The sequence below is a fragment of the Hemitrygon akajei genome, chromosome 14 (assembly GCF_048418815.1).
Source record: "Hemitrygon akajei chromosome 14, sHemAka1.3, whole genome shotgun sequence".
In the NCBI taxonomy this organism is placed as follows: domain Eukaryota; kingdom Metazoa; phylum Chordata; class Chondrichthyes; order Myliobatiformes; family Dasyatidae; genus Hemitrygon; species Hemitrygon akajei.
Genome location: NC_133137.1, coordinates 38744087 through 38771760, shown reverse-complemented (window position 1 = coordinate 38771760; position 27674 = coordinate 38744087). Strand labels below are relative to the sequence as shown.

The window sequence follows — 27674 nt, the reverse complement described above, 5'->3', positions numbered from 1 at the left end:
ACAGTTCAGGTACTTCTGGCCCTTTGAGCCACGACACCCAGTAATCCCCTAGTTTAACTCCAGCCTAATCACGAGGCAATTAATCAATAGTACAGCATCCGAGATCTGATGGCATTATCTCTCTGCCCATTATTGTCGTTAAAGGAAAATGCTGAATCTTCGTGGGTGGAGTTAAGAAATTGCAAGGCAATAAAAAACTGTTATGAGAATCATATATAGGCCTCCAAATAGTAGCCAAGATGTTGGGTTAAGGTTGCAAAGGGAGCTGGAAAGGGCATGTAATAAGGGTAATGACATAATTGTAATGACTTCAATATGTAAAGGGTTTGGGGAAATCAGGTTGGTGTCAGATCACAAGAGAGGGAATTTGTTGAATGCCTACGAGAAGGCTTTTCAGAGCAGCTTGTGCTTGAGCCTACTCAGGGAAAGGCTATCTTAGATTGGGTGTTGTGTAATGACCCAGATCTTACTAGGGAGCTTAACATAAGGGAACCCTAAGACAGTGATCATAATACGATTCAATTCATTCTGCAAATTGCGAGGGAGAGGCGTAAGTTGCATGCATCAGTATCGCAATGGAATAAAGGGAATGACAGAGGCATGAGAGAGGAGCTTGCCCAGGTGGATTGGAGGAGGATGCTAGCGAGGATGACAGCAGAGCAGAGATGGCTGAAGTTTCTGGGAACAGTTCAAAAGGTGCAGCATAGATATGACCCACAGAGGAAGAAGTTCTCAAATGGCAGGGGTAGGCAACTGTGTCTGACAAAGGAAGTTAAAGACTGCATAAAAGCCAAGGAAAGGGCATATAAGGTAGCAAATGTGAGTGGGAAGTTGGATGATTGGGAAGCTTTTAAAATCTAACAGAAGGCAATAAGAAGGGAAAAGATGAAATATGAGGGCAGGCTAGCCAATAATATAAAGCAGGATACCAACAGTTTTTTTCAGTTATATAAAGAGTAAATGGGAGCTGAGAGTTGATATTGCTCCACTGGAAAATAATGCTGGTGAGCTAGGAATGAAGGACAAAGAAAATGGCAGATGAACTTAATGAGTACTTTGCATCTGTCTTCACTGTGGAAGACACTAGCAGTGTGCCAGAGGTCCGTGAGTGTCAGGGAGCAGGAGTGAGTGCCATTGCTGTTACAAAAGAAAAAGTGCTTGGCAAACTGAAAGATCTTAAGGTGGATCCCTCACCTGGACCAGATGGACTAGATCCCAGAGTTCTGAGAGAGATTGCTGAAGAAATAATGGATGCATTGATCATGATCTTTCAAGAATCACTTGACTCTGGCATAGTCCTGGAGGACCTGAAGATTGCAAATGTCATTCCACTCTTTAAGAAGGGAGGATGGCAAAAGAAAGGAAATTATAGGCCAGTTAGCCCTACCTCAGTGGCTGGGAAAGTGTTGGAGTCTATTATTAAAGATGAGGTTTCAAGGTATTTGGAGCCTAATGATAAAATAAGTCAAAACCAGCATTGTTTCAGTAAAGGGAAATCTTGCCTGACAAATCTGTTAGAGTTCTTCGAAGAAGTAACAAGCAAGGTGGACAGAGGAGAGGTAGTAGATGTCATTTATTTGGATTTTCAGAAGGTGTTTGATAAGCTGCCATACATGAGGCTGCTTAACAAGATAAAATCCCATGGCATTACAGGAAAGACACTGGCATGGATAGTGGAATGGCTGACAGGCAGGAAGCAGCGAGTGGGAATAAAAGGGGCCTTTTCTGATTGGCTGCCAGTGACTAGTGGTGTTCCTCAGGGGTCAGTATTGGGACCACTACTTTTCACATTGTTTGTCAGTGATTTAGATAATGGAATTGATGGCTTTGTGGCAAAGTTTGCAGATGATACAAATGATAGGTGGAGGGGTAGATTGTGATGTGGAAGCAATGTGATTGCAGCAGGACTTAGATATATTGGAAGTATGCGCAAAAATGTGGTAGATGGAATACAGTGTTGGGAAATATACGAATATGCATTTTGGTAAAAGGAACAATATTGCGGACTGTTAACTCTAAAAGGTTCAAGCATCAGAGGTGCAGAGGGACTTAGGAGACCTCGTGCAAGACTCCCAGAAGGTTAATTTACAGGTTGAGTCTGTGGTAAAGAAGGCAAATGCAATGTTGGCATTTATTTCAAGCACAACAGAATATAAAAGCAAGGAGGTATTGCTGAGGTTTTATAAGACACTAGTCAGGCCACGCTTGGAGTATTATCAACAGCTTTGGGTCCCATAACTCTGAAAGGATGGATTGAATTTGGAAAGACGGTCAACATTTCAGCCCAAGATCCTTCATATGCAAAACCTCCTGTGTATATAATGTGGTTACTATCACTTTGGGTTTTTGTGGGAGCTTGCTGTGTACTAGTGGCTGTCTCATTACAACATCACACTAGTACTTGGAGACACGAGGGACTGTGGGTGATGTAATTTGGAGGTTTGTGTGAAGCATTCGTTCTGTAAGGATATGAAGTTCCTTTTCACATGATCTATTTGTATTGAAGGGTTAGGAGACATGTTAGGGCAGAATATACTAAGTAAATCAGGCTTAAAATTGATTTTCACTTAAAGGAGAAGCAACGTAAAACTTCTGTAAAGAAGGAGTCAGATTCAGACTTCCTTCTTCTCCACCATTCATTCAAGTCATAGAGAATTACAGCACAGAACCAGGCTATTCAGCCCATCTAGTCCATACCAAAGCCATTTAAACTGCCTACTCCCAACAACTTGCACCAGGACCATAGCCCTCCATATCCCTACTATCCATGTACCTATCCAAACTTCTCCTAAATGTTGAAGGTAAGCTCACATGGACCACTTGTCGTGGCACCACATTCCATACTCTCATGACCCTCTTAGTGAAGAAGTTTCCCCTCATGTTCCCCTTAAACTTTTCACTTTTCACCCTTAAGCTATGACCCCTGGTTGTAGCCCCACGCAATCTCAGTGGAAAAAGCCTGCTTCCACTTACCTTATCTATACCTCTCATAATTTTGTACACATCTATCAAATCTTGTCTCAATCCTCTATGTTCCAAAGAATACAGTCCCAGCCTATTCAATCTTTCCTTCTAACTCAGGTTCTCCAGACCCAGCAATAACCTTGTAAATTTTCCCTGCACTCTTGTTTACATCTTTCCTGTAGGTAGGTGACCAAAACTGCAAACAATATTCCAAATTAGGCCTCACCAACGTCTTATACAACTCAACATGACATCCCATCGGCTGGACTCAATACATTAATTTATGAAAGTCAATGTGCCAAAAGCTTTCATTATGTCCCAACAACAACACACACAAAATGCTGGTAGAACACAGCAGGCTAGGCAGCATCTATAGGGAGAAGCGCTGTCGACTTTTTGGGCCGAGACCCTTCGTCAGGACTAACCAAAAGGAAAGATAGTAAGAGATTTGAAAATCAAATCTTTATGTCCCAATCTACCTGTGACACAACTTTCAATTAACTATGTAACCTGTGCTTCAGATCCCTTTGTTCTACCACACTCCTCAGAGCGTGACTGTTTACTGTGTAAGACCTACCCTGGTTGGACCTATTGAAGTGCAACACTTCACACTTGTCTGCACTGAATTCCATCTGACATTTTCAGCCCATTTTTCCAGCTGATGCAGATCTCTCTGCAAGCCATGATAGCCTTCCTCACTGTTCACTACACCCCCAACCTTGGTGTCATCCACCAATTTGCTGATCCAGTTAACCACATTATCATCCACATCATTGATATACAAACATTTGTAGATGACAAACAACAAAGGACCCAGCACTGATATCTGCAGCACTCCATTAGTCACAAACTTCCAGTCAGAGAGGCAACCATCTACTACCACTCTCTGGCTTCTCCCACAAAACCAATATCTAATTCAGTTTACTACCTGATCCTGAATGCTGAGCCACTGAATCATCTTGACCAGCCTCCCATGTGGGACCTTGTCAAATGCCTTACTAAAGTCCATGTAGTCAACATCCATGTCTTGTCTTTATCCACTTTCCTGGTAACTTTGTCAAAAAACTATAAGATTGATTAGACATGACCTACCATGCACAAAGCCATGTTGACTACCCCTAATCAGCCTCTGTCTATCCAGATACTTATATATCCAATCCCTTGGAAGACCTTCCAATAACTTTCTCACAACTGATGTCAGACTCATTGGCCTATAATTACTGGTTTCAGTTTAAAGCCTTTCTGTTTAGTGCACTTTGCAGAATGTCTTAGTACAGGCTTTGAAACAGATGCCTGCAAAATCCCAAGGAGAGCAGGAAGCTGCTTAAAGTGGATGTGTTGCAGGAATAAGTCCTGGTCCTGAAAAGGGTAAATTCTGGGAGAAAAGTTCCCAAAAAAGTCTGCTTATTCCTGTCACTGCTGCTGTTCATCACATTTCCAAGGACACATGGTCAATGTCCCAATATTACCCTGAGGAATTATTGAGCTCTGGAGACACAAGACACTGCAGATGCTGGGATCTAGAGTGATAAACTATGTGCTGGAGGAACTCAATGGCAACATTTGTGGTTGGAAGTGAACTTCCTTTCACTTGGACTCAAAATCAGAGTGCAGATAATTATCCAAAACATTGACTGTCCATTTCCCACCACAGATACTGACTGACCCGCTGAGTTCCTCCAACATCCTTCTGAACAATATTGGATTTTAAACTCTTTAGCTGGAGGTGGAGAACCATTACTGTCTTAGCTCTGGATTCCTAGAGTTTCACCGAATCACTATTTATCCCACGAGTATTCTAAAGTCACATGGCAGTGTTGAAGAAGTACAAATTTTCCCCCCACATCTCTCTTTCACCCACCTCACTGGCCAAACATCACCAGCATACAGAATGTCATGAAAATTGTTGTTTTGTGGCAGCAAGACATTGCAATACATAATAATAAAAAATAAAAATAAAAAATATATAAAAGAAGAAATTAAGTTTAAAAGGTAGTGCAAAAAGAGAGGGAAAGATACTAAGGAAGCATTCATGGGTTCATCGTCCATTTTGAAATCTGATGGTGGAGGGGAAGAAGCTGTTCCTGAAATGTTGAATGTGTGTCTTCAAGCTCCTGTACCTCCTCCTTGGTGGTAGCAATGAGAAGAGGACATGTCCTGGGTGATGGTGGTCCTCAATGATGGATGCCACTGTTTTAAGAAATTGCCATTAGAGTGCTGTTTAGAGTGGAGCTTACCTCTTTGAGATTCCTGTACAGGAGATCATTATTTTTATCCAGAAACCCTGGAAGATGGAAAGAGAGATATTTCCTCTTAGGATATGAATAGGTACCTTTTTTGTTTGTAGGTTAATCATAGAAAATAAAACATAGAACACAGCACAGTACAGGCCCTTTGGCCCATGATATTGTGCCGACCTTTGAACATACTCTAAGATCAATCTAACTCTTCCCTCCCACACAACCCTCCATTTTTCCACTATGCATGTGCTAATCAAAGAGTTCCTTAAATATCTCTGATGTATCTGCCTCTAGCACCACTCCTGGCAGGGTGTTCCTCACATCCACAAGTCTCTGTGTAAAACATCCTCCTCTGATCCCCCTATGCTTTCTCAGAATTATCTTCTCTCACATTTGCCTTTCTTGCCCTGGGAAAAAGCCATTGGCTGCTGACTCTATCTGCGCCTCTTGCATCCTGTACATATTTATCATATCACCTCTCATCCTCCTTTGCTCCAAAGAGATCACTGCCTAGATCACTTTGCCTTTAACTTAGTTGACTTGCTAATCTAGGTTGCATGTGGGTAATTCTCCTCTGCACCCTCTCTAAAGCATCCACATAAGAACATAAGAAATAGGAGCAGGAGTAGGCCATCTGGCCCGTCAAGCCTGCTCCGCCTTTCAATAAGCCCATCGACTCATCTCCACTCTTAGGGTTTCATAGATGGTGGTTCTTTCAATATGTTTGTTTATGGATTTTTCAGAAGAGAACTATGCTTCTAAAATAGTCTTGTGCCTGCTTCATGTTTGCTTGTGCCAGAACCCCTAAGAGCCAAAGAAATGCAAGCCAATAGAATTCAAAGGTTGACAGAAGAGGTAGCCAATCATACTGATGCAAGCGAATGGGGGCCTATATAAATGTGAGCACTGCCAGAGAGAAACACCAACAACTGCGCATTGAGAATGTCACCTTGACTGGCAATGAAACATCTACAAGCTATTTGCCAAGCTCGGTGAACACAGTAACATCAAATGCCTCAACCCAAGATACCAATATTCTCCAGCATCCTAAACCAACATAACATGCTCACAACTCACTAACCTGTACATCTTTGGACTGTTGGAGGAAACTGGAGCACCCGGAGGAAACCCACACAGTCAGAGGGAGAATGTACAAACTCCTTACAGACAGCGGCAGAAAATGAAACCGGAATTGTGGTTCTTGTAAAGCGTAACACTAACCGCTACATTACTGTGCCGCCCTGGTATAGTAAGATGCTCACATTACTTTCTTTCCACACTTCCATCAACTCCTGCCAGTTTCCAGCCTTCATCTACACACTATGGGGAAATTGCAGAGGTCATTTGATCTGCACACCTTTGGGTTGCGGGAGGATAGTAGAGCACTTGTGGGAAAGCTGCTCAATCACAGGAAGGAATGAGCAAACTCCACGCAGACAGCACCATGGGCCAGGAAATGTGAGTGTTTTCAGGTAGGTCAGTGGATGGTGGTGCCAGGTTGGACACAATGAGGGTTGGAGAGGATTAGGAGCAAGCTGGTGTCAGCTTGCTCCCAGTACACAGCCATGACTCACCCGTTACATTGTAAGTGACCCCTCCTGCATAGTGTAACAGCCTGAAGTCACCTCTCCTCATGGTCTTCCTAGTGTTCTTGTCGGCCAGCTTGTGTCTGCAAAGTACAACATGGGAAAGACAAACTTAGCTCGATTACAGTCTCTGCAAACTCAGAAACAAAAATAATGCCGTGTGGTTTAAGATCAGCTTTCCCCAGTAGCCATGTGGACTACTTCTGGGATTACCAGCCCGTTAGCAAGTCCAGCTGAATCTTCAGTAGGCTTTCATTTACCCAAACATCTTCCTCCCAGTGGAAATCTAGGGTGGCACAGTAGTGTAGTGGTTAGTGCAATTGTTTTACAGCCCCAGTTATCACTGAGCAGGGTTCAATACCAGTTGCTGTCTGAAAGGAGTTTTTGTGCTCTTCCCATGACCAGGTGCTCCAGTTTCCTCCCACATTCCAAAAGCATAAGGTTAAGTTAGAGAGCTGGGGGCATGCTACGTTGGCACTGGAAACACGACAGCACTTGCACAATTATCTGACTGTGTAGATTGTTGATACAAAACGACACATTTCATTGGATTTACGTGATAAACAAAGCTAACTCTATCTTCCCAGATACCTGTTAACAGCAGTGAATCTGCTCACTCGCAATCTGTGTCCTCTGTTTCAGTCACTGGATCCTCGAATCTGCCTCCACATTACAACTTCTCCCATTGGTCTTTACATGAGCAAATCACTTCTATTACTCACACAACTTCTGAATATCTTGCTCTTTGACACTTCCTGTAATAGCACACTTCTGCTTTAATATCATTAAAAGGTACAAAATCAATTTCTAGACCCTTTATGTCCAATAAAGATCCATCATTCCCCTTCAATGCAATTGAAATCTGCTTGGGTATTAGACTGGGTCAAGAGACCTTGGAGAGACTGTTTTCAGATATGAATGAAGCTGGGATCACAGTGCCTGTCCTGGAAGAACCTTGGATGCAAAACCCTGACTGTTGACTCCTTTCCCTAGATACTGCCTGACTTACTGAATCCTCAGCATTTTGTGCCTGAGTTTTGAGTGCTTTTAAATGTCAGTCACATTCAATAACAGCAAGAAGTTTGACAGCAGGTTAACATGGAGGTGGGGCTTCCCCGGATGTCAAAGCCATTCTCACAGCTCAACCGGACCTCGGTGATGTACTGGGAACCATGGTGTGACTGCTGAAGTTTGAGGTACGACCCATACTGCACGTCACCATGCAGACTGACAAGAGGGACTGCTCGTGTCTGAGGCATTAGATTAGTGGTATTTGTCACAGTCACATGTACATCAAAGTGTAATGTGAAATGCATCGTTTATTTCAAATTAAATCAGCGAGGATTGAGCTGGAGGCAGCCTGAAAGTGTTGCCAATATAGCATGCCCTTAACCTGTACATCCCCACGAGGTGACAGGAAGAACGTGCAAACTCCTTACAGACAGCAGCGGGAATTGAACCCCAATCGGTGATCGCTGGCACTGTAAAACAATTGTGCTAACCACTACGCTACAGTTCTGGCATTAGTTCCAGACTGTTTCATTCTGAACTGAAAAGTCACCGATAGCATCGAGATGTGTTTGAGTGCAGCCCACCCTTTGGTCAATGAGCATCAACACTGACCAGGACGAGTGTGAGGCAACTAGAGTGCCAGTGCAGAATGGATTCTGCCCAGACATTACAGCAGACTATTTATTCAAACATTCTTAGAGTGATAGTTATTAAACACTATTGCACAGAAACAGGCCTTCGGCCCATCTGGTTCATGATCTGCTGAGTTCCACCATCCTGCTCTCCAACCATATACCTATCCAAAATCTCTTAAATGGTGAAATCGACCCTGCATCCACCACTTGCACTAGCAGCTTGATCTACTCTGAGTGAAGAAGTTCCCCCTCCTGCTCCCCTTGAACATTTCATCTTTCACCCTTAACCCATTACCTCTAGCTTTAGTTTCAGTCAACCTCAGTGGAAAAAGCCTGCTTGCATTTACCCTATCCATAGCCTTCATATTTTTTACACCCCTATCAAATCTCCACTCAATCTTCTATGTCCTAGGGATTAAAATTTTAGCCTATTCAACCTTTCCCTATAACATCAGGTCCCAACAACATCCTTGTAAACTTTCTCTGCACTCTTTCAATCTTATTTACATCTTTCCTGTAGGTAGGTGACCAAAACTGCACACAATACTCCAAATTAAGCCTCACCAATGTCTTATAATTTCAACATAGCATCCCAACTCCTGTATTCAATACACTGATCTATGAAGGCTAAAAGATAAGCTAAAAGAAGGCTAAAAAAGATTTCTTTATGACCCTACCTAAACTGAATCTGTGACAGCACTTCCAATGAATTATAGACCTGTATTCCCAGATCCCTTTGTTCTACCACACTCTTCAGTGCCCTACCTCTCACCACGTAAGACCTAACCTGGTTGATCCTACCTCACATTAGTCTGCATTAAATTCCATCTGACATTTTTCTGCCCAATTTTCCAGCAAATGCAGATCCCTCTACAAGCCATGATCACCTTCCTCACTGTCCATACACTCTCAATCTTGGTGTCATCCACAAAGTTGCTGATCCAGTTAACCACATTATCATCCAGATCATTGATATAGGTGACAAACAACAAAAGATCCAGCTCCCATCGCTGCAGGGACCACTAGTCACAGGTCTCCAGTCAAAGAGGTAACCATCTACTACCACTCTCTGGCTTTCCCCACAAAGCCAATTTACAACTTCATCTTGAATGCCAAGTGACTGAACCTTCTTGACCAGCCTCCCATGTGGGACCTTGTTAAAGGCCTTGCTAACGTTTATGTAGACAACATCCACTGCCTAGCTTCATCAACTTTCCTGATAACTTCCTCAAAAAACTCTACAAGATTGGTTAGACACACCTTACTATGCACAAAGCCATGTTGACTATCCCTAATCAGCCACTGTCTATTCAGATATTTTTATATCCAATCTCTTAGAAGACCTTCCAATAATTTTCCTACAACTGATTTCAGACTCATTGGCATATAATTTGGACCGGGGAATACAGGGTTGGGTGTTACTGGGGGTGAAGGGGGAGACCGGGAATGACGTGTCTGAATACCCAACAATTAACCAGGACAGAGTGAGTGTGTGTTTACCCTCCATTACAGAATGGCAAAATGGTGGATGCTGGCGGCAGTGATAATGATGCTGATTGGTGGTGGGCTGCCCTACAACATATTCCTGCCAATGGCGTATGAACATGCAAACAGGACTAATGTGCCAGCCTGCTGGATTTGTTTACGAACACCGAAATCTGCCGTGGAGGGGGTGCCATTAATACCAATCCCTTTCGATGACAAGGAAATTATTCAGCTTCTTGGGTTTTGGCATTCTGATCTGGGGAAACCCGGAAGGAGTAGCCTAAGCAACACACACAAAACACTGGAGGAACTCAGCAGGCCAGGCAGCAACTATGGAAAAGAGTTCAGTCGACGTTTCGGGCCAAGACCCTCCAGCAGGAAGATGCTGTCTGGCCTGCTGAGCTCCTCTGGCATTTTGTGTGTGTTGCTAAGATTTCCAGCATCTGTAGACTTTCTCTTGTTCGCCAGTATTCTATTCCAGCCAACCTCACCCCATAGTATGGCTGCGGGTTGAAAGAGCTTGAGCTGCAATAACCCCTGGTGAAGTTAATGTTTTAGGGGTGGGTGCTTCCCTATATAACATTAGTTTAATTCCAAGGTTCTGACTCTGAAAGTAATTCCCCACCCCACAGGGAAAGGAAGGTAGGTGCAGACAGTATGATGAGTGCTGATCAAACTAGCTGGTGCGAGTGTGAGCGAGAAAGGTACCCTGGATGGCGGTGTCAATGCTGAACGGTGCCATAAAGGTGGGTGCTCCTTGGACGCTAAACGATACATACAGGATTGGCTTTCGGGCCTACCCGTGGCTTCCCGCGGAGTGGTATGGTTACCACTATCCGGGGTATGCCGTGCCGTTCATACACCACCTCAGTGTCCTAGATGAGCATCCTGATGAGCAAGAGGGCGATTACAGTGGCAGAACAGTTTTGGATGGTAGCCTTTCCCATGTACGTACTGCTGGGCTGTACCGGGAAATTATACACATGACCTCTGCGACGGAAATGTTGGCTAACGAGACGGCCGTAGTTTCTCAGAGATATTGAGGAAGCATTAACCCATGTTTCGGCTGAGCTAGTAGCTATTCGAATGGTTGCCCTGCAGAATCAGATGGCTTTAGATTACCTGCTCACAGAGAAAGGTGGTACCTGTGCTGTTACTGGTCAAAAATGCCGCACCTACATTTCTGACGAGTTGGGGTATATCACTCACTTGGCTGATCATATTAAACAATCGGTGAATAAAATTATGAAAGTACGGGATCAGTTCCATAACCTTTACACTCTAGGGAAAAGTCTGTGGCCTTTTAGGCCACTGGGAGACTGGTGGGATTACTATAATACACTGGGGTGTAACTATTGGACTAAAATACTGGGTATTATCCTTTTGTCTTGTGTCTGTAATTTAATGGGCAGATTTACTGTGGGAGGTTTACTAGCCAAGTTGTCATGATATTGGGACTTTCATGTCCTCTGGGGGCAAAGTTTATTTTGTTCGAAAGCTGCTTCCATCAGGCTGCTTGGTTTATTTAAAGTTTATGATGCTCTTTTCCCATCGGTTGGCTTTTGGGTGCAATGGAGCCCATCTCCTGTTCCAGCTACCCTGGGGGTATAAAAAGGTGGAACTTGCAGAGGAGTTGCCCCCTTCCTTTCCTGCCACCCATGGGGCCCGACTTCGGCTGAATTCGTGAGCAGTCATGAAGGAGCACTGAGAGAGCATTGCAGACATAGAGACACCCCCACCCCCCATGGTTTGTTTTAGTTAAGTATCCCTTTATAGCATGCTTGTTGCTTGGTTTTTTTAATAACATGGGGAGGTTTATCAGAGTATCTGTTCATTTAAAGGGTAACTGAATGTATGATGTTGTGGCTTTGGGTAGCTTAGATGAATACTTGTTTGGCTAGAGATCGGTTTAGTGTCTCACTGTTGGTCTCACACCCATTTTAAAATCTGTGCCTCCTGTATCACTCATTGGATCCTCGAATCTGCTCCCCCACTTTACAACCAGCTATGCACCTCCTTATTTTTCTTAACCAGGGCCTCAATATCTTACAATAACCAAGGTTCTATAAACCTTGTTATCCTTGCCTTTTATTCCGACGGGAACATACAAACTCTGTTCTTTCAAAATTTCACTTTTGAAGGCCTCCCACTTAACTTTGCCGGAAAGCAACCTATCCCAATCCACATTTGCCAGATCCTTTCCAATACCATAAAAATTAGCCCTTTTCCAATTTAGAATCTTAAACCAAGGACCAGACCTATCCTTTTCCATGATTATCTTGAAACTAATGTCATTATGATCACTAGATGCAAAGTGGTCCCCAATGCAAACTTGTCATCTGTCTTATTGCCTCACTGGATATTTAGTTTTGCGTACTCTCTCATTGGGACTTCTATGTACTGATGAAGGAAACTTTCCTGAATATACTTGACAAACTCTAACCCATCTAGTCCCTTTACACTACGAGAGACCCAGTCAATATGTGGAAAGTTATAATCACCTCCTATCACAAACGTGTGTTTCTTGCAACAGCCTGTGACTTTACAAATTTGTTCTTCTAAATCCCTCAGACTGTTGCCTGGTCTGTAATATAGTCCCATTAACATGGTTGTACATTTCTTATTCCTCAGTTCCAGCCATAAAGCCTCACTACAGGAGCTTCCCAGTCTGTCCTGTCTTCTGCTCTCAGCAATCAATCTTTACATTACAATCAACAACTGACCTTTTAGTTCTTCAAATAAATCTCAGGACCTTAAATTTGGAACCTCCAGCATCTCCGTACCTTTCTCAAATCTTCCCGAGAATTTTGGACAACAGGTTATAAATACATTATCTTATTAATAATGTTCTTTTCTAAATTAAACTAAGAAAGAATGTTATTAATAAAAGAACGTATAATGAGGCGGAGCAGAATTTCCACTCTGCAAACTTCAGAGGTTAAAAGATGTCAACACTAAATTTTGTTGCAATAGCAGCAATTCACCTGTGGCAGAGTCTTCCTATAGCAATGGTTTTAAACCCAATATTACACTGACAGGACTGTTACATTTAGGAGACATCAACAAAGACAGTGATCTCACACAGCACAGGTACCCACGTTATGAAGTGAGGGTGGTCTCCCACTTTCTCCTCCAACCTATCCAGAAATGTAAAATCTGTGGCTTCTCCAGGCCTCAAGCATTCTTCATCCTGATGGGGAAGAGAGAAAAGGGGCACTCAGGTAATCCACCAATACGCTTAAGAGTTGTGCTGTGTACTCGTTAAGCTGATAGGATATTGAGCTATTGGACCTGATCCAGTGACACCCCACCTCAGCAGTTGAGTTTAAATTCAGGTGAGGAAATAAGGCAGAACTTGACAGATAAATAGGTGGCAGAACTCAGTTCAATAGTTCGAAGTAAATTTATTATCGAAGTACATGCATATCTGTGGTAAACTATGTATACCTGTCTGGACATGCCCCTCTGCTGACTGCTCCTGTGGCTCCTCCCACAGACCCCTGTATAAAGGAGATTGGAGGCACTGCTCCTCCCCCCCCCCCACCAGTCTCCGAGATGCTGTGCTCCGTTTTGCTGCTAATAAAAGCCTATCGTTCGCCTCCCATCTCCGAGAGTTATTGATGGTGCATCAATGTCATCATATATTACCGAGATTTGTTTTCTTGCAGGCATTCACAGCAGAACAGAGTAATACAATAGAATCGATGAAAAACACACACAAGCAAAGACTGACAAACAACCAACATACAAAAGAAGACAAACTGTGCAAAATAATAAGTAAATAAATAAGATTGAAAACATAAGCTGTAGAGTCCTTGACAAGGTTGTGGTACAGTTCAGTGATGAGGTGAGTGAATTATCCAGACTGAGGGTTGAAGAGTAAGTGTTGGTCATGGAGCATCTGTGAAGGGAGTATATGTTTCAGATGAAGCACTTCGTCTGGCATGATGCAGTCCAGATGAAGGGTCTCCGCTGTCTATTTCCCTCCAGCTTTTTGTTTGTTGCTTTAGAATCCAGCATCCGGCATCTCTTGTGTCTCCATCAAGCAGAAATGCCACAAAACTAATGAAATAGTCCTGGTTCCAAAACTGCATTCTGCTGACAGTGATCTCAGGAGCAGAATGGAGCACACGCACACAATGCACTTAATTCATACCCCACAGAAAGGTAATATTACCACAAATAAATGAACAGATAATAAGGTGTGTTTACAACACAAGTCAAAAAGTGAACCGTATAACGCTCCTGGTGCTTCATATGTGATGAGACCTGGGTGGTGGCAGCGGAGTCTGGGGAAAGAAGCTGTTTCCCATTGTAACAGTCCTTGTCCTAATGGCTATTATAACATTTCACACTTAAATTCATTGAAAAATACTCAAATCACTGGACATACAACACTGTGCAAAAGTCATAGGCACATATATATATAGCTAGGGAGCCTAAAACTTTTGCACAGTACTGAAGTAATTTTATGTATTGCACTGTTCTGCTGCCACAAAATAAAAGCAAATTTCATGATGTATGTGAGTGATCATAAACCTGATTTTTATATGGGTCTCTATTGAGAGTGGGAAGGGGGCAGGGAGAGGGGAGGGAGTAGGAAGCACCAGAGACACGTTCTGTAATGAACAATAAACCAATTATTTGGAATCAAATGACTCTGCCTAGTTTTCAGGGCTGGGTGTGTCTGCACCTGCACCACCCCCCGCCTCTGGCACTCCTTCTCGGCAACCTGTACCACAACCCCCACCCCCCCATTGGCACTCCACCCTTGCCATTCCTAACATCCTTCGCTCCCACCAGATTTACAAACGTGCTATGCGCCTCACAGTGGCAAATACAGTACTGAGCAAAAATCGTGGGCACCCTAGCTACATGTACGTGTGCCTAAGGCTTTCGCACAGCACTGCACAGCATTCTCTAGTGACTTTGCTCTATATTGCATTACGAATTTAGAAAAGAAAATTGTAATTAAGATTACAAAAAGAGGGGCAGAGTTTCTCACCAGAATAGAGATAATTCCTTTGTGTTTTTGTTCTACGAGGTCACAGATGATCTTGTTGTTGAAGAACTGGATTGGCTCCCACTGCAAAAACAAGAATAAAGAAAGTCACATGGACTCATCTGCAAGAATCAGGGGAACCCAGTCAGACCGAGATAACTTGTCCCATCTTGCCTCATTATCAATGAAGTCCCACTCCACTGCCCTGTTTTTACCCCTCAAATTACATGATCAATTCTTCTCTGTAAATCAAATCTACTGCAGATACTATAGGGAGTCTTAGGTAGGAACACGGATGGAAGAAAAATGGACAGTATGTGGAAGGGTTGGTTGGTGGGGTGGAGATGTGTCTCTTCCAAAGGAGGTGTAAGGCACTCCTTCCCTTCACTAGCCTGCAGGTCACCCTTGGGCAAGGTGTAGCACTTGCTTAACCCCCCTGATCAGGGCCACGTGAAACCTTGGAGCAGGTGGTGAATGGTTGTATGAGCAGCTGGTACATTTCACAAGTTCTGGTTATGCAGACAATCTCTGGCAGCTCATTCCACACTTGTGTTACCCTCTGAGTGAAGTTCCCCCTCAGATTCCCCTTAAATATTTCACTGTGCACATTTAACATATGACCTCTAGTTCTCCTCTCACCCACCTTCAGTGCAAAGGCCTGTTCAGACATTTAGTGTTCTCAGATCTTTCTGGAGGCTTTGTTAGCTTAGCTAGGGACACAGGGTCTGCCCCTCTCATTCTGCTCTTTAAGATGATAAGATGAGCTTTATTTGTCACATGTACATTGAAACATGGAAACATGCAGTGAAGTACATCATTTGCATCAAGGACCAACACAGCTCGAATATGTGGTAGGGACAGTCTGCAAGTGTCACCCCCATCTGGTGTCAAGATAACCTGCCTTAACTTATTAACCCTAACCTGTGTGTCTTTGGAATGTGTAAACCTGAGTACTCAGAGGAAGCCCATGCAGTCACTGGGGGAACATTTACACTCCTGCCAGACAGCGGCAGGAACTGAACCCAAATTTTCTGATCCCCGGTGCTGTGAAGTGTTACGCTAACCATTCTTTCCCAGCCCTTTGACCAACCCCCATCCTGCCATCACTTATGTTTCTTACTGCCAAGGCTTGATTGACAGTTACCCTGGCAAATTTCCTTGAGTTATTTTACCACATTCATGTTGCTACGGTTACAAGTGCTGGTTGTTCCTGCTTGCTTTCCTTTTCTTGTCAGTCCAGCTATTTGAGACTTTCCCCCCAGTAACTTACAGAACAATGTCAAGGTGAAACACCAGAATGTGGCTCTCAGACTTAAAGGCATGAAGAGAACATTGCAAATTCCTCATGAGGGCAGAAACTACTTTGATCCACGGTGACTATTGAGTCATTCACACAGTTGGAACTTCATGGATTAAAGTCATAGACAAGAGGATGGATGGTTACCTGGATTCCTTCCACCTGATATTCCTCCTGCTCCGATTTCAACGTCAGCTCAATCAGCAGTTGCTGCAGCTTCTCGTTACAGTAATTAATACAGAACTGCTCAAAACTGGAGAGAAAGAAATCGTTCATTTGGTGGAGAGAGGACGTTTGATTTGTTTTCCTGTCTGTCTGACTTTGGCATCTGCCTCTGTTCGCCCCACCTCCCACCAGACAGCACTTGAACAGAGACAGCAGTCCACTCTGGTAGCACCTGTGGATGGAGCTGCCCCTTCGCTTCACTTCTCCCTCTGTTCAGCATCACCCACCTGCGTGTAGAGGTGTGTATGTTCTTGTGCAAGCGTGAATATGTGTTGTAAATGAGCAAGGGTCAACGCATCTCTGTGTTATCTCTGAGTGTGTGTGCGTATCTGTGTTATATGTGTGCATGTGTGTATGGATTCATATGTTACCTATGTGTGTGTATACATCTGATATCTGTGTGTGTTTTTGAGAATGTGTACGTGTGTGAGATAGAGACTATTTTGACCTTTCCCTCTCAGTGATCTCCTTTCTACCCTGTGGCTCTCACTGACATTAAAACATGTTCTAAGTCATCTGACCTTGATTCTCTGTCTAAATGACCGTGTGTCCCACATAAGCTTACGAAGTGGTGTTTGGCACTTCTCCCAACGCTTACCATTACCTGATGCCCCAGGGGGACATTTTCCAGGCCCAATCACTGGACAATGTTCAGGAGCAAAATACCAAACTGATATCCCTCCCCCTTTCTTTCACACAGTGCAGAGGTTACTGAGACCAGACACAGTGTTCTGTCTGCACCCTGCTGTCAGCAGACAGGCAGCGGGCTGCAGACATGGGGGATTCCTACTCCAGTTGAAAACTGAGCCTCCCTGGTGACAGGAGTAATCAAGGTAAGGTAACAGAGCCAAGTGTTCAATGATTACAGGATTACAGTTACCAGCCATGTGTACAGGTGTTGTGTTCACTGGATACACCCAGCCCCTGTCACTACTGTTAAGAGTGACAGTTGTATGACAGTAAATACAGTCACCAGCAACTCTGTCAGAAAGGATTCGCTGGAATGCTGCCTGGACTGGAGGGGTTGAGATATATGGGGAGATTGGACACACTGGGACTGTGTTCCCTGGAGTGAAGGAGGCTGAGGGATGACCTCATAGAGGATTATAAAATTATGAAGGACAAGCCAGGGTAGGTAGTCAGTTTTTTTCAGCCCAGGTAGGGGAGTCTGTACTGTAACATGTTGTGCTGACCACAACACTACCACACCGCCACTATGTATTTTGGGTGGCTAAAATTTTCGCACAGTACTGTATTATCAACATGGAGCGGACAGTCAGTTTGTAAATCTGGTGGGAGCAAAGGATGTTGGGAATGGTGGGGTGGAGCACCGCAGGAGGGGTGCGGATTAGTGTGGCATGGGTTCAGACACACCCAGCCCTGAGACACCAGGCAAGGTCTGATCAAGGTCAAGGTCATTTGATTCCAAACAATTGGTTTATTGATCATTACAGAATGTCTTTCTGGTGCTTTCCGCTCCCTCCCCTCTCCCTTCCCCTTTTCCCAACCATGATCTCCCTCTCATATCAGAATCAAGTTTATTATCATTCACATATGTCATGAAATTAGTTTTTTTATGGCAGCAGTACAGTGCAATACATAAAATTATTACAACAGTGTGTAGAAGTTCTAGCTATATATATTTTCCCAGGACTTTTTCTTGGTACTGTAGATCTATTGTTGACTCTATCAGTCAATTTGTCAGAGCCCTCCATCCTATTTCACTTTCCAAGGCACTTCCTTTCAACAATATTACCAATATTGTTTGTTGGAAAAAAACACAACCACCAGTGTCAATCCATTTCTGAGGTCCTTTCACAAATCTCCAATATTTCCAAAATTTTAGGAGATTTGTTCTTTTTCTCACGTCTGTCATTTGTAAAATTACTTGGTGCAAGAAGAATTGAGTGCAGGGATGGACAATGGTGAACAACAGGTGATGCTCAGGACTTTGGTTTTACCTTTGTTGGACCTTAGGGTATGGAGAATCTGCCTGGTGGTAGATAGCTGGCCTTATGTGCCTGCACTCGGGGTTGAAATGAAGCCTTTCCTGTACAACTTAGAACTCCTTTCAATATCTCATTATAAAAATAAATTCAGATTTTAGGTTAGTTAGGTCACTTCAGAAAATGGCTCGGGAGGTAAAGAGACCATGTACATTTGGTCATGAAATTACTTCTTCAGAGGATCACAAACAGTATGGTGCAGAAGGAGGCTATTCAGCCCATCAGATCTATGGTCAACCTTTCAAAGAATAATCTATCTGATTCTCGCTCTGGCTCTAGATCTCTTCACTGTTTTCTCCTTCCAGTATCCTTCTGAGTAAATGTTTGATCTGGTGTATTGGGCTGGACCTTCAACTACACCAAATGTCATCAGTAACCAGTGACTGAATTACTAGCAGAAATGCCTTAAGCTTTAGTTTTATTTCTGGCATTTACATTGAACACAGTCTGAGGCAGCAAGTGTTGCCACACTTCCAGTGTTATGCTAATCACTATGCTGCTGCGCTGCCCCAATTTGGAACTTTCATCTGTTTTGCAAACTACCATGATTGTATGGAGCAGCCTGACCCGGTTAAGGGCAGTTGAGTATCTGTGTTACAGGCACTGCTCAGAAAAGGATAAAGGATAGCATAATCACAAGTGAAATGTTTCTCCTGAAATTTACAGTTTGTTGAAATGGTGAGGTGTAATGCAAAGTTGTTACCTGTTGACATCGAAGACTTCAAATCCATAGATATCCAAAAGTCCAATCACTGTTTTCCTGCTGGGGTCCTACGAGAAAGTGAATGGAAATCATGAACTTCTCACTGTCTCTCTATGATGATATTTTAGAGTTGAAATCAGGAACTAGGAACTGTGATTCAGCCGGCGAATGGGACTTGCGATTAGGTGGGTGGATGTTACAAATATCTATACGGCAATGGTCATTCTCCTGAAGCCTGTGTCCTAGACTGGCAGGGATCTGAGGCTGTGTTATTGTGCATCAAATACTGTAGGGAGCTCATATCTTGTGCATAGGAGACAGTCATCTCCAGTCCTTTGCATTACTCTTGCTCCTGTCTCTTAGGTTAAACGGACTTCAGCATCTTCCATTAAAATGGACTCACTGGCTCCACTGCTGCTTGCTTCTGTGTTGTGCTGGCTTTTACCTTAGGGCAGGCTTTTACCTTAGGACTGGCTTTTACCTTAGGGCAGGCTTTTACCTTAGGGTTCCAAGCAGAAAACCTAATTCTCCTTTGAAGAACAATTGACTGACCCTCAAATTCAATCTTGGCCAGTGATGTTTGACACTCACACCAGTGCCAGCATCAATACAAACTCCATCCACATGGGCATGAATTCCCTGGCAATCAGGCAATTCTATAAAAAGTGCTCCTTACCTGATTAGCAAGTGATTTGTTGATCTTATTAACAAGCCAGGTAAATGTGCGTCCATAAATAGCCTTCGCCAGTGCATCGCGTGCACAAAAGGCCTGTTCCACAGTTAGTGGGCTCAAAACCTTCCAAAACAAATTAAAACATTCATTAATTTCCATTTAAGTTATCAGTTTCTTTCTCTTTTGATCTGTTCTTTCTAATTTTGCTTGTCCCCTTTCTCTTTTAGGATATTATTTAAAAATATTATTTCTCAGCTCAAGCTGGTAAAGCTGAGGTATGGCAGAGCCAAGCATAGTCATTTGTCAATTGCTTGGAACTTTCGGACTACTGTATTCTAGTGGTGTTTAGTATTGTGGCTTTCTGAAGATTTACATAGATTTGACCACAGCATCTGCAGTGTACTTTGTGTTTACATAGGTATTACTGTGTAGGCCTAATTGTTTAATGCCATTGTGTAGTGATTTTGGAATGTTACCAGTTGTGGATATTACTATTTGGACAATGTATACCCTGTTCATGTTCCATAGTCTTTCAATTTCCTCTTGAAATACAGCATATTTCTGGTGTTTTTCACTTATTGATTTCTGAATGTTATGTGTGTTTGGAATAGTAATTATCTATTAAATAAGTTGTTCTTGCTTTTTTATTCTGTATTGTAATATCTGGATGGTCATTATGAATTGTCCCATCTGAAATAATGGATCAGTCATAATATAATTTGTGGGACTTGAGAGACTCCACCTACTGCCTATGAAGTGACACACATTTTGTGTGGCTGTGATCAATTCTTCCTTTTCCCCAGCTTAAACTTTGAATTTTTAACTTTTATTTGTCGGATCTTAGAGGAGAATAGTTGTTATTATGTCACAATCTTTAAGAAGTGGAAAGCAGCTTCCTGAATCCAGCAATGGAAAGGGGAAAACTTCGAAAGAAAAATCAGAAGATATGCCTGTCTGGGCTGAGCATTTAGAACATTCACTGATGGTTCTCGACAGGAAATCAGACAACAACACAGTAAAACTTGATGCTACCTCTTCTGAGATGAAGTTGTTACGAGAGAGTTTTCAATTTGTGCAGGAAAATATTTCCCTGAATTCTGAACTTAAAGAGGCGAAGCATCAGGTAGCGGATATTTTAGCCCGCTTGGAAAAGTCTCAACATAAGATTATCGATTTGGAAGCAAGATCTCGTTGGAATAATATTCGAACTGTTGGTCTGAAGGAAGGATCTGAGAGTGGGGATTTATTGGACTACTTTGCTAACTTGTTTCAATCTCTGTTTCTTGATATTTTACCTCAACCTCCCGATATTGAAAGAGTGCATAGAATTTTCACTTCGAAATCTCGGGATCCGAATAAGCCAAGGTCAGTTTTGGTCTGCTTTCTTCATTTTAAAGTTAAAGACCAAATCATAAAATATGCAAAGAAACACAGAGTTTTTAAATTCAAGGGTTCCGAGATTTGTCTTTATGAAGGTTATCCACGGGAAATTATGGACCTGCAGTCTAAATTTGTTCCAACCATGAAGATAGCGTATGATAAGGGATTATTCCCATCACTTCACTATCCAGCCCGATTAAAATTATTTCCCAAAGATTCAACTCCATGTGTTTTTCTGGGCCCCAAAGAGGCATTGTTAACTCTATTTCAGTTGCAGCCAAGGTTTGAATGGTTTTAGGTCTGCTGTATAATTGTTATTTCGGAAAGAAAATAAGCTTTGAAGATTTCTGATTTGCTTAAGATGTCCTTTGATTGATCGACCATTTAAAGAAGATATGAACTTTTTGATGTGACTGATGAATGACTTTTCCAAAATCTGTTTGGTCTACTGAGCGAATTAACACAGTGGACAGATTGTTAACCGGTTTGATTATTTGTTTCTATCCTCCTTTTTCTTTATTAATTGAGTGATAGTTTTCATAGTTCATAAGGACTTTTTCTTATATATACATAGTTGGGAGTGCTTAGTAGATAGATACTTAGTTTTTTTTCTAAAAACAGTTTTTCATTGGGCGTGTAAGTTAAATGGAAAATGACGCTGATTTTTCTTCATTAGAGATTACATAGGCATTCTTCTCTTTGTTTAATTTTATTGATTTGGCATTTTTGGAGATTGTTTCTGCATTCCCCAGCTTATTTTTAAGGATTAAGTATAAACATATTTTTCCTCTGTGGGGCTTTCCTATTTTAGGGCCATGTTTTTTTTTTGTAACTGGGGGAGGAATTAAGGTCCTGACGAAGGGTCTCGGCACAAAATGTTGACAGTGTTTCTCCTTATAGATGCTGCCTGGCCTGCTGTGTTCCACCAGCATTTTGTGTGTGTTGGAGGAATTAAGGAAAGCTTTCAAAATTACCATTATAAAATGGGCAGCTTGTGGAGTCCTCCTCTTTTTTTACTTTTATGGGGATGCATTTCGGCTTTATTTTGCCAAATTTTGGGTCTTTTGGGGTGGTGAGAGGTCTGGGGTAACTTTGAGTTATAAAATAAATTGTAGGATTAATTTTAGTTTTCTTTTTTATATTTTTTCCCCATCACGGAGTTCCGGAGCATACATGTTTTGTATATGGTTACATTTATCACCGTCAGTTTTGTTTAGCCCACGCTGGTATGCGTGTATTTATGTGTTAAATAAAATAAAATTGTTTTATGATAACTCTACAGATAAACATTATAAGTTGGAATGTACGTGGTTGGAATCATCCTATTAAGTGCAAGAAGACTTTTGAAATCATTAATCGATTCCAACCCAATATAATTTTTGCTGAAGAAACGCATATCAGAAGGGGCGATCAAAATACGTTTTTTAAAATGTGGAAGGGCCTTCAAATTCACACTACTTGTCAAAACAAAACAAGTGAGTATCTATTTTTATTAAATCTAGTATTTTATTCATCCAAGTAGACGTTGTGTCAGATATTAATAGTAGATTTTTAATTGTTAAAGAAACAATTTGTAATAGAAAAATTGTCCTGGTTAATTTATATGAACCTAATGTAGATGATCCTTCTTTTGAAAAAATGTATTTGCTTTATTGCTGAATTTAAATGAATATATGTTGTTAATGGGTAGTGATTTTAACTGTTGTTTAAATCCTTTGATTGACAAGAGTTCAACCAATCAGCAGCTTTCAAGTTGTTCTGCATCACTTATTAGCTCTTCTTTAATTGATTTTGGCCTGGTTGAAATTTGGAGACATTTACATCCTAATGATAGAGATTATTCTTTTTTTCCCACATGTACACAAAAATATTTGAGAATTGATTACTTTATAGCTGATCCCCAATTTTTGTCCAAAATCCAGAAATGTGAATATGATGCTATCATTCTCTCTGATCATGCGCCTTTAAGCTTAGCCTTTGAATTGAATGATGTCATTATTGAAAATTTGCCTTGGCGTTTTCCAGAAAATTTATTACAATGTTCGGACTTTATCAAATTTATTGAGACTCAGATAAAATAATTTTTTCTTTTTAATAATACAGGAGATGTGTCGAAGTTGATTATATGGGATACATTTAAAGCATTTTTGCGTGGTCAGATAATTTCCTATTTAGCTAAGCTTAAGAAACAGATAAAAACAGAGTTAGATAAGATTTCAAAACAAACTAAAGACTTGGATAATATTTATGCAATATCTCCTAACATTGATCTATTCAAACAAGGAGTTGAACTCCAATCACAATATAATTTATTATTAACTTACCCTATTGAAAGAAATTTGCTTAAATTGAAAAGTCAATTTTATGTGTCTGGGGATAAAAGTAATAAGCTATTGGCATCTCAATTAAAAGCAGCTAGAGCTAAAAGACAAATTTTAAAAATTCATAAGGGAGACAGTAGCTTAGCATGTAATTATGAAGATATTAATAAAAATTTTCAAGACTTTTACATTGAACTTTATAAATCTCAGTTTCCATTTGATTCTTCTAAAATGAATGCATTTTTACAAAAGATCAATTTTCCTCAAATTTCTGTTGAAAATCAACAAACTCTTGATGCTCCTATTACTGAAAACAAAATTCAGAAAGATATTTTTTCAATGCAATCTGGTAAAGCTCCTGGACTGGATGGTTATTTTGTAGGATTTTATTTTAAAAAAATTAAAAATTTTTATATGTTGGAAATTCTTAAAGATTCTTTTTTGATAGGAGAGTTACCTCCCGCATTCTATGAAGCTTCAATTTCTTTAATTCTTGAGAAAGATAAAGATCCTACTGACTGTGCTTCATATAGACCTATTTCATTATTAAATGTGGGTGCTAAAATTCTTTCAAACATAATGGCATATCAGCTGGAGAATATTCTAGCTAAAATTATCTCTCAAGACCAAACAGGTTGTGTAAAGGGCCATTATTCCTTCTCTAATGTTCAGAGACTGTTAAATGTAATATATTCATCCTTTTTTAAGACTCCCCAATGTGTTGTTTCTCTCAATGTTGAAAAGGCACTTGAAAGAGTTGAATGGAAATACTTATTTAATGATTTAGAGAAATTTGGCTTTGGTATTAATGTCAATAAGTGGATCAGGATGATATATAAAAGCCCTATTGCTACTGTTACTACTAATAATTCAGATCTCCTTTTTTTCAGCTTTCACGGGGTACGAGACAAGAATGTCCGATAAGTCTCTTGTTATTTAATTTGGTGTTGGAATCCTTGGCTATTGCACTTCGTGAAGCTAAAGATATTCATGGAATTTTCATAAATGGGACTATTCATAAGATCTCCCTTTATGCTGATGATCTCTTAGTTTACATTTCGAATCCTGAAGAATCCATTCCTAGTTTATTGGAACTATTAAATGAATTTGGAAAGTTTTGGGGATATAAACTAAACCTTCATAAAAGTGAATTATTTCCCCTAAACAATTCTGCTTCTGTATATGATGACATTCCTTTTAGAGTTACAGATTCTTTAAAATATCTAGGTATTATTATTACTAAAAATCATAAAGACCTTTATAAGGCTAATTTGGTTCCTTTAGTTGATTTTATGAAGCAATTATTTTGTAGATGGAATCCACTTACACTTTCATTAGCCGGCTGAATTCATGCAGTTAAAATGATGATTTTACCAAAAATTTTATATGTATTTCAAAATATCCCTACTTTTTTAACTAAGAAGTTTTTTGATCAGGTTGACTCTATTATTTCACCTTTTGTATGGAATAACAAAAGACCAAGAATTGGTAAATATCATTTACAAAAATTTAAAAAAGATGGAGGTCTTGCTTTGCCTAATTTAAGAATGTATTATTGGGCTTTTAATATACATTATATGTGTTTTTGGTTATATTGGACTGATAAAAATGAACGACCACCTTGGGCTGATTTGGAATTGAAAGCTGCGAAACAGTTTCACTTAACCTCGTTATTAGGAGCTTCTCTACCTGTACAACTGGCCAAAATTACTAATTTAAATTTATACCCTGTGATTAAGCAGTCATTACAAATTTGGTTCCAGTTTTGTAATTTTTTTAATCTTAAAAAATTTAAACTTTTTAGGTTAATTGATCAAAATTATTTATTTAAACCTTCATTAAGTGATCCTACCTTTCTTCTTTGGAGGAATAAAGGAGTTTATTCCTTCGTGGATCTGTTCCAAGATGGCCGATTGATGTCTTTTGAGAAATTAGAAACTAAATACTCTCTCTCGTATTCACATTTCCTGCAATATCTTCAGGTCAGACACTTCTTACAAGAATATTTAAGTAATTTTTCATATATACAGGATTCTGACCTGTTAGATGTTATTTTTAAAATGATCCCTTTAGTAAAAGGTTTTATTGGGAAAATTTATAATTTATTGTTACAACAGCACAATTACCCTTCAGCAAGATTAAGCAAGGTTGGGAGAGAGAGCTTAACATGACCTTAATAACAGAGGATTGGGTGTGGATTTCGAAGTTGGTTAACTCTTCTTCGATCTGTGCCAGTCACTCTTTAATTTAATTTAAAATTGCACATCATTACTATTTGACAAAGGAGAGACTGTCTAAAATGTTTCCTAATGTTGATAGTCAGTGTGACAGATGTAAAAACGAGACAGCCACATTGACACATATGCTTTGGTCGTGTTCTCTATTGAACCATTTTTGGAAGTCTATTTTCACTACAATTTCTAAAGTTTTAAAAATTAATTTACAATCTAATAAATTGAGAGTTTTATTTGGTATAATCCCTCAATATATTCATGGTATTTCTCTATCAGACCAACATGTAATTGCATTTGTTACATTATTGGGCAGAAGGGCTATTCTGTTGAAATGGAAAGATGCTTCTGCTCCGACTTTGATACAATGGTTTTCCCAGGTGATGTTATGTCTTAGTTTGGAGAAAATCAGAAGTCGAACTTTTGATCCTCGATTTGATTTTGAGAAAAGGTGGGGTTCATTTGCCCATTACTATCATCTGATTTGAGTTAATTACAAACGTAATATGGTTTCCTTCCGATTTTTGTTTAAATGGATTTGAGTTGGCGGATTGATGTTTTTCTTCTATGGAAGCTTGTATGATGTGTAGCTCCGGGGTTGTGCTCCCAATGGGTTTTTTTTTCTTTCTTTTTTTTAGTTAGTAGGGTTTTTTCCTCTTAGTTAGTAGGGATTCTTTTTTTCTTTTCTTTCAAAAAAATATTCTTAATACTTTATTTTTTCTTATTATTATTGATATATTGCTTAGCTTTGTTAATCAGTTATTTGCTAATTTAATTCTTCATTGTATATAAAGATACATTGACTTGATTACCTTAATGTATTTTTTGTTGATCTTCAATTAATAAAAAGATTTTTAAAATGAAATTTGTAGGACTCTATGGTGCTAAAACTGGATCAGGCTTGTATTTATAGTAAGGTATGTTTTCTTTAGAGTTTGTATTTTGGTGAAGGATGTTTGCCACTTGATTGTGCCTGTGTAAGTGATCAGATTGAGCTAGACTGCTACAGGATCCTGTCATGTGTTGGATTGTTTCTGGTTTCTCTTGGCATTTTCTGCATTTATTGCCTTGAATTTGTTGGGTCTTTTATTATATATTTTCAGTATTTTTGTGTTAACAATCTGGCCCTACACTACCACAAGGAACCCCTCTGTTTCTTGGAAGAAGTCTCCTACTCTGAGACAGGCATTTGATGCTTCCTTGTCAACATCTAGTCTGCTCAGATTGTCTTCCATGGAGGGTCATGCTCTTCCATTGGTCAACTTTTCCTCTATAGTGATAATTTCTTCATTTTTCTGAGTTGTGCTTTCAGTTAAGTTTAATGCTGTGTACTTATCAGAATTGCATATTATTTTGATTATTGTTAATATATACACTCAGTGGCCACTATATTAGGTACACCGGTACCCCTGCTCATTAATGCAAATATCTTATCAGCCAATCATTTGGTTGAAATTCAATACATAAAAGCATGCAGACATGGTCAAGAGGTTCGGTTGCTGTTCAGACCAAATATTGAAATGGGGAAAAATGTGATCTAAGTGACTTTGACCATGGCCAGACGGGGTGGTTTGAGTATCTCAGAAACTGCTGATCTCCTGGGATTCTCACACACAACAGTCTCTAGTGTTTACAGAGAATGGTGTGAAAAACAAAAAAAAAATCTCCTGTTATTTGCCTGGCTAAAGTCCCAGTGTTGGAGGGAGGAAGGAAAACTTTATGTCTGATAACGTCACAGAGTGCACTGGTAATATTGGAACCCAAGTGCAGAGGAAAGACGGACTCTGATGTAGAGATGGCAACCACAGTTTCCAAAAGGACATCGGTGGCTCAATCAAGTGACACCACACCACAAGATGTAGAGTTCGCAAAACTAGGACCCTACAAATAACACTAATCAGGCATCCACTTAAAT

General features: G+C 40.6%; 1 protein-coding gene and 1 long non-coding RNA gene across 2 annotated transcripts in view; one reads left to right on the top strand and one right to left on the bottom strand.

The window, feature by feature from the left end:
- myo1ha (myosin IHa) overlaps nucleotides 1–27674 on the bottom strand; it is an 88086-nt gene that overhangs the window by 40317 nt on the left and 20095 nt on the right. Inside the window, exons 9-15 of the mRNA XM_073066982.1 lie at nucleotides 19831–19950; nucleotides 19155–19222; nucleotides 16368–16473; nucleotides 14927–15007; nucleotides 13020–13111; nucleotides 6779–6873; nucleotides 5202–5248 (exon numbers count right to left, since the gene is read on the bottom strand). Coding sequence (XP_072923083.1) covers nucleotides 5202–5248; nucleotides 6779–6873; nucleotides 13020–13111; nucleotides 14927–15007; nucleotides 16368–16473; nucleotides 19155–19222; nucleotides 19831–19950 — 609 coding nt within the window. The remainder of the gene's footprint in view (nucleotides 1–5201; nucleotides 5249–6778; nucleotides 6874–13019; nucleotides 13112–14926; nucleotides 15008–16367; nucleotides 16474–19154; nucleotides 19223–19830; nucleotides 19951–27674) is intronic.
- On the top strand, nucleotides 17159–26510 carry LOC140738980 (uncharacterized). The gene is made up of 3 exons (XR_012101502.1): nucleotides 17159–17278; nucleotides 22490–22682; nucleotides 24419–26510. It is a non-coding gene; the product is annotated as an uncharacterized lncRNA (long non-coding RNA).